At 39.0% G+C, this 7,500-nt stretch overlaps 3 protein-coding genes across 4 annotated transcripts in view; 1 reads left to right on the forward strand and 2 right to left on the reverse strand.

Moving 5' to 3' along the window:
- LOC134183249 (uncharacterized) overlaps positions 1 to 1,275 on the reverse strand; it is a 10,126-nt gene extending 8,851 nt beyond the window's left edge. For both annotated transcript variants that reach the window (XM_062650741.1, XM_062650740.1), the window contains exon 1: positions 1,129 to 1,275. In XM_062650741.1, coding sequence (XP_062506725.1) covers positions 1,129 to 1,245 — 117 coding nt within the window. In that variant the 5' untranslated portion in view covers positions 1,246 to 1,275. The remainder of the gene's footprint in view (positions 1 to 1,128) is intronic.
- Positions 1,276 to 1,352: 77 nt separating this feature from the next.
- Positions 1,353 to 6,006, forward strand: LOC134183261 (transmembrane protein 65-like). The gene is made up of 6 exons (XM_062650753.1): positions 1,353 to 1,548; positions 3,478 to 3,531; positions 3,592 to 3,659; positions 4,780 to 4,877; positions 5,170 to 5,275; positions 5,867 to 6,006. The coding sequence occupies exons 1-6, from the start codon at positions 1,419 to 1,421 to the stop codon at positions 5,954 to 5,956; spliced, it is 546 nt and encodes a 181-aa protein (XP_062506737.1). The 5' UTR covers positions 1,353 to 1,418; the 3' UTR covers positions 5,957 to 6,006.
- Positions 6,007 to 6,094: 88 nt separating this feature from the next.
- The window catches only part of LOC134183259 (uncharacterized), a 15,092-nt gene continuing 13,686 nt past the window's right edge, over positions 6,095 to 7,500 (reverse strand). The window contains exons 24-26 of the mRNA XM_062650752.1: positions 7,221 to 7,345; positions 7,085 to 7,165; positions 6,095 to 6,271 (exon numbers count right to left, since the gene is read on the reverse strand). Of these exons, the coding sequence (XP_062506736.1) occupies positions 6,095 to 6,271; positions 7,085 to 7,165; positions 7,221 to 7,345 (383 nt within the window). The remainder of the gene's footprint in view (positions 6,272 to 7,084; positions 7,166 to 7,220; positions 7,346 to 7,500) is intronic.

Genomic DNA, 7,500 nt, shown 5'->3' on the forward strand with positions numbered 1-7,500 from the left:
CAGACAGACAAATACACAACAGACTGACAGACAGACAAACAAACACAAAACAAACAGACAGACAGACAAACACATAACAAACAATCAAATACAAACAAACAGACAAACAAACACAAAACAGACAAAATAACACAGACAAACAGAAAACACAAAACAGACAGACAGACAAACAGACAAACACACAGACAGACAAACACAAACATACAAACAAACAAACACAAAACAGACAGACAAACAAACACAAAAACAGACAGACAGACAGACAAACACAAAACAGACAGACAGACAATCAAAAAGAGACAAACACAGACAGACAAACAGACATTATCTCAGACATTATCTAAATATAATATTGTACAATTCAATAAGTACAAAATTAATTTCAACATTAATGGGGCTACAGTTATGTAAACATGTAGCAACATGAACAAAAGTCAAACAACATGTAAAATTCAGAACGACTTGCCGACTTCATTTGACCCACATATACAATATTCTAAAACTTTACTAATAAAAGTAACTTGTTTTAAAGATTAGAATAATTTTGACACAAAAAATTGTGAAATGCATGGAATGCCAAACATCTTCCTGCACCATCACTCTCATGCAATTTTTTAGATAACCACTAAGAGTCACGTGCCTGCCATCACGTGATACTACTATCACGTGTTTCATGTCAGGTGTTGTTTGTCACATGCTTTCTGTCACGTGCCTACATGTCACGTGCCTACATGTCACGTGTCTACATGTCACGTGCCTACATAGCACGTGCCTACATAGACACGCGCCTACACAGGCACGTGCCTACATAGCACGTGCCTACATATCACGTGCCTACATCCACGTCATGTACTACAAATGCACGCGTGTAAAGGTGACTAGACACCTTCAGTTGTACTGTGTTGTTAGACAGGATGCAGTGCTGTAACTTGTAGTTTGCAATAGTGAGATGTAATCTGTACAACAATACAGAGTAGGTGACATGACACATACACACAATGTTGCGCACTTTGCTACATGCACAACATTTTGCTACACTGTCACGCGTCTGCTACAATGAAAGTCGCAACAACTTGCTACAACACACAACGACTCGCTACATTGCAACGACTCGTCACGTCGACGTACCGGCTCTGACGTCGAGTTGCTCGTGTTGCCAGGTCGTACTGTCGTATTCTCAGCGCTAAGTGACAAACCCATGCCACATGTAGACACACATAATAGAAACAAAGTCACAAAACGCATGATCGCAGCTAGTGAGCAAGACACACACGATGTAGCAGTCAACTTCCGGGCAATGAAGATCACGTGATCAACTAATAACTTCCTCCATTTATATCTATGTAGCAATGTTTTCTGTGCGATCGCCACACTCTTGTTGTCGCCTCTTTCTTCTATTGACGAGGTCACTAGGAACGATGGGCAGAGGTGGTGATACGTTGGGGGCGTGGTCGTTGTCATCCGGTGAAAAGGCGCGGGTGTTTGTCAACCAACTTGGAGTGAAAGAGCGCAGCAATTTGTTGATGGCGCTGAAGCAAACGCGAGAAGGTTGGCACATAAGACAATGTTGTGGATCTAAAATGGCGCTGCTTGCTTTGGGCCTTGGGCTCCCGACCGGTTTCGCGTACTGGTCAGGAACGTGTCAGGAACGTGGAGGCCGGACAAGGTGAAATACACAAAACAGAGGGACAAACAAACACAAAAAAGACAGACAGACAAACACAAAACAGACAGACAAAACACAAACAGACAGACAGACAGACAGACAGACAAACACAAAACAGACAAACACAAAACAGGCAGACAAAACACAAACAGACAGACAGACAGACAGACACAAAACAGACAGACAGGCAGACAGACAGACAAACACAAAACAGACAAACACAAAACAGACAGACAAAACACAAACAGACAGACAGACAGACAGACACAAAACAGACAGACAGACAGACAGACGGACAGACACAAAACAGACAGACAGACAAACACAAAACAGACAAACACAAAACAGACAGACAAAACACAAACAGACAGACAGTCAGACAGACAGACACAAAACAGACAGACAGACAGACAGACACAAAACAGACAGACAGACAGACAGACAGACAGACAAACACAAAACAGACATACACAAAACAGACAGACAAAACACAAACAGACAGACAGACAGACAGACAGACACACAAACACAAAACAGACATACACAAAACAGACAGACAAAACACAAACAGACAGACAGACAGACAGACACAAAACAGACAGACAGATAGACAGACACAAAACAGACAGACAGACAAACACAAACAGACAGAGAAAACACAAAACAGAAGAACACAAAACAGACAAACAGACAAACACAAAACAGACAGACAAACAAACACAAAACAGACAGACAGACAGACAGACAGACAAACAAAAACAGACAGACAGACAAACACAAAACAGACAAATAAAACAGACAGACAGACAAACACAAAACAGACAAACAGACAAACACAAAACAGACAGACAGACAGACGAACAAAAACAGACAGACAGACAAACACAAAACAGACAAACACAAAACAGACAGACAGACAGACAGACAGACAGACAGACAGACAAACACAAAACAGACAAACACAAAACAGACAAACACAAAACAGACAAACATGAAACAGACAGACAGACAAACACAAAACAGACAGACAGACAAACACAAACAGACAGGCGGACAAACACAAAACAGACAAACACAAACCAGACAAACACAAAACTAACAAACACAAAACAGACAGACAGACAAACACAAACAGACAGACAGACAAACGCAAAACAGACAAACACAAAGCAAACAAACACAAAACAGATCGACAGACAGACAAACACAAAACAGACAGACAGACAGACAGACAGACAGAGAAACACAAAACAGACAAACAGTGTATAAAATATAAATTTAATATTGCATATATTTATATTTATAATTTACATATATTATATATTTTGTTCTATATTAGCAAAACTAGTTTACGTTTTACTCAAATTTAAATTTTTTATATTTTATAGTAATTGATCTAAATAATAATTTTATATATTTTAATTAATGTATTTTATGACATGCAATCTGTTTAATTAAGCCAAATTTAAATTTATATATTTGTAGTAATTAATATAAATGAAATTTTATACATTAATTAATTAAATGCAATATTTTGTTCAAATTTTATTTTCTATTATTTTGATTTTTATACTTTATTTCTTTTAATTATTTATTTATTTATTTTATATTTGTATTAATTGATATCAAATGATGATTTTATATTTTCTAATTTGTATTTCATTGAATGCAACACACACACACACACACACACACACACACACACACACACACACACACACACACACACACACCTGCAAAACATCTAAATTTATATAAAATATATAAAATAATAAATTGTATTGTTATGTGTTCCACCTTCTTTGTCACAGAAAGTTTGGTGAAAAGTGACGAGAAAGAGCCGACAAGAAAGCAGCTGTTGCGCTGTGAGACTTACTGTTTGGTATGAAATTTAAATTGTGGATAAGTTTATTGCATAAATTTAGGGGCAGGGATTAGTGGCATCCCCTTCATCGGCTTTGGACTTGTGGACAACTGTGTCATGATCACAGCAGTAATAATACATTAATATAGTAATTATTGTATAAAGTTAAAATAATTAAATAGAATAAATAGGATGGATCAATAATATTAAATTAATAAATAAATCAAAAATTAATTAATTAATATTAATAAAATAAAATAAAATAATTATTATTATTATATTAGCCGTGGCTTAGTGGTTAGCGACAATGGCTACCACTCCATGGTTTGGGGGTTCAAACCCCAGTGACGACAGTAAATTGTGAAACTTGTCTGTCTTTCTTTCTCATGTTTCTCTAGCTTTATCCAGGAGACTATGACTCGTTTCAGTCGTTGGGGAGTTTCTGTGGTCTGGCGAACGGTCCGTTGACAATGACGTCCGGTTCTTTCCTGGTGGTCGTTGATATCCACTAGGCGTGCTGTATCGAGTACGCGGTCACCGTAATGCCTGCAATCTATATCGAATTGGCTAGTCATTGATCGCTGTATGGACTACACGGAAACATGTACCCCGCTGGGCTCACCTACCGGGTTGGTGGGCGCCCAGATGGGGGTGAAGACCCCACCTGCCCATTATGGAGGGGCATAACGACACATAAGTCAATCAAAGATTAATAAAATTAATATTAAATTAATATTAATAAAATAAAAATAACATAATTAATATTATCAAATTAATATTATCAAATTAATAAATAAATCAAAAATTAATTAATTAATATTAATAAAATAAAATAAAATAATTAATATTATTAAATTAATAAATTAATCAAAGATTAATAAAATTAATATTAAATTAATATTAAGAAAATATAATACATTAATTTAATATCAATAAATTAACACACACACACACACGTGTACCTAAACACACATGTGTATATGCACACACACACATGCACACACACGCACAAACACACACACACACACACACACACACACGCGCGCGCGCATGAACACACGCATTAAATTAATATTAATGAAATATAATAAATTAATTTAATAATATTAAATTAATAAATATAAATTATAAATTATTTATTTATTAATTTTATGAAAATTGAATTCAATAATTTGTGGTTATTAGTTGTGACTGAGTGGTGTTGTTATTGTGACAGTTTGGGAGGGTGATTGTGTGTTGGTGTTGACAGGGTGAGTATATTGATATTAGTATTGGAGCATCGCTTGGTATTACGACGATGGCAGCGGCCGCACTTGGCAACATGGTGTCTGATGTGTCAGGATTGGGGTAAGCTATGACGTTGGTGTGTGTGTGTGTGTGTTAGTGTGTTTTGGTGTGTGTGTGTGTGTGTGTGTGTGTGTGTGTGTGTGTGTGTGTGTGTGTGTGTGTGTGTGTGTGTGTGTGTGTTAGTGTGTTTTGGTGTGTGTGTGTGTGTGTGTGTGTGTGTGTGTGTGTGTGTGTGTGTGTTGGTGTGTGTTGGTGTGTGTGTGTTGGTGTGTGTGTGTGTGTGTGTGTGTGTGTGTGTGTGTGTGTGTGTGTGTGTGTGTGTGTGTGTGTGTGTGTAAGGTTGTGTGTGTAGGTTGGCTGGGACAATAGAGGGAATGGCAGCCAAACTCGGCTCTCGAATTCCTCAATTATCACCCAAACAACTGATGATGACTAGAACCAGACTATCTAGCTATTTGGTATGCAATTATTGTACTAAGTCTGTCTGTCTGTCTGTCTGTCTGTCTGCCTGCCTGCCTGCCTGCCTCTCTGTCTGTCTGCCTGCTTGCCTGTCTGTCTGTCTGTCTGTCTGTATGCCTGCCTGCCTGCCTGTCTGTCTGTCTGTCTCTCTCTCTCTCTCTCTCTCTCTCTCTCTCTCTCTCTGTCTGCCTGCTTGCCTGTCTATCTGTCTGTCTGTCTGTCTCTGTGTCTGTCTCTGTGTCTGTCTGTATGCCTGCCTGCCTGTCTGTCTGTCTGTCTGTTTGTCTGTCTGTCTGCCTGCCTGTCTGTCTGTCTCTCTGTCTGCCTGTCTGTCTGTCTCTCTGTCTGTCTGTATGCCTGCCTGTCTTCCTACCTGTCTGTCTGTCCGTCTGTCTGTCTGTCTATGCTCACATCATCTGTCTATATTCCTGTCTATCTTTCTGTCTATTTCCTTACCCATCTGTTTCTGTCTGTACACATGTCTGTCCATCTGTGTATCGTTCTTGACGTTCAACCCCACCAGCCTGTAACCCAACCCAAACAACCACACTCCAGTACGAACAACCAACCGAGTGTTTGTTCATCAACAGGGACGTGTAGTCGGCGTTTGCATCGGCTGCTTCCTGGGAATGTTCCCTCTGCTACTATTGTCAACCAACAAAGAGACAGACGACGAATAACAGCCACCACACGTGACCCAAACTACGGCCACACTAGACAAATACCTCGACTCTGTATCTAGATTTCTTAGACATTGGAGTGTATCACTCCGCTTTATCGTTGTTTTTGTGTGTTCGTATTGATTGCTTGGCTGTCTCTCATTGCAGTCGTTCTCGCCACACGAACTGTGCATACGCGTCGATCATGTCACAGAATGCGATGTAGTTGACGTCGTCTTTTCCGCCTACTTGCACGTTGAATCGTTTGTATATGACTTTGAATTCGTGTGTGCTCACCAGACTGCTGAGTTCGAGTTCACTCAACACACGGTGGAACTGAAATAAGAGATAATGATGATGCTGAGGGTTCAAACAGTCTGTCTCTTTATTTGATGGAGGTACATGTATGTATCTCTTAGACTATTATATTGGAGGAATGCATCTCACAATACACTAGACTATTGTATTGGAGGGATGCATCTCACAATACACTAGACTATTGTATTGGAGGGATGCATCTCACAATACACTAGACTATTGTATTGGAGGGATGCATCTCACAATACACTAGACTATTGTATTGGAGGGATGCATCTCACAATACACTAGCTATTGTATTGGAGGGATGCATCTCACAATACACTAGACTATTGTATTAAAGGGATGCATCTCAGTATACACTAGACTATTGTATTGGAGGAATGCATCTCACAATACACTAGACTATTGTATTGGAGGAATGCATCTCACAATACACTAGACTATTGTATTGGAGGGATGCATCTCACAATACACTAGACTATTGTATTGGAGGGATGCATCTCACAATACACTAGACTATTGTATTGGAGGGATGCATCTCACAATACACTAGCTATTGTATTGGAGGGATGCATCTCACAATACACTAGACTATTGTATTAAAGGGATGCATCTCAGTATACACTAGACTATTGTATTGGAGGAATGCATCTCACAATACATTTAGATTATTGTATTGGAGGGATGCATCTCACAATACATTAAACTATTGTATTGGAGGGATGCATCTCACACCACATTTAGATTATTGTATTGGAGAGATGCATCTCATAATACACTAAACTATTGTATTAAACGGATTCATTTAAATATCAACTCAGTAATCACCTGAGAACGTGACACACTTCCAATATGAACTTTGTCATAATCCTCAAACAATGGTATTGTTTGTATGCTTCTTACTCTCACCTATTGATAAAGAAGTCACGTGATGACCAATAGAAGTAAGAGTTGAGTGACTCACTCGTTCAGCGAGTCGATGCATTGTAAAGTCCAACATTGTCTCATCCTCTCGTGTGAGAACATTCTGGTTGACAGCAACTGGTGGAACAAACGGCTGAACTTCAAGCAAGGGCATCTTCTCTAAGTCTAACAAACAGATGAAACATTAACAGGTGACAAGTGAGTTAGGACAGACAGACAGACAGACAGACAGACAAACGGACAGAGAGACAGACAGACAGACAAATGGACAGACAGACAGACAAATGGACAGACAGACAGACGGACAGACAGACTGGCTG

Source organism: Corticium candelabrum, chromosome 8 (genome assembly GCF_963422355.1).
Source record: "Corticium candelabrum chromosome 8, ooCorCand1.1, whole genome shotgun sequence".
Lineage (NCBI taxonomy): Eukaryota > Metazoa > Porifera > Homoscleromorpha > Homosclerophorida > Plakinidae > Corticium > Corticium candelabrum.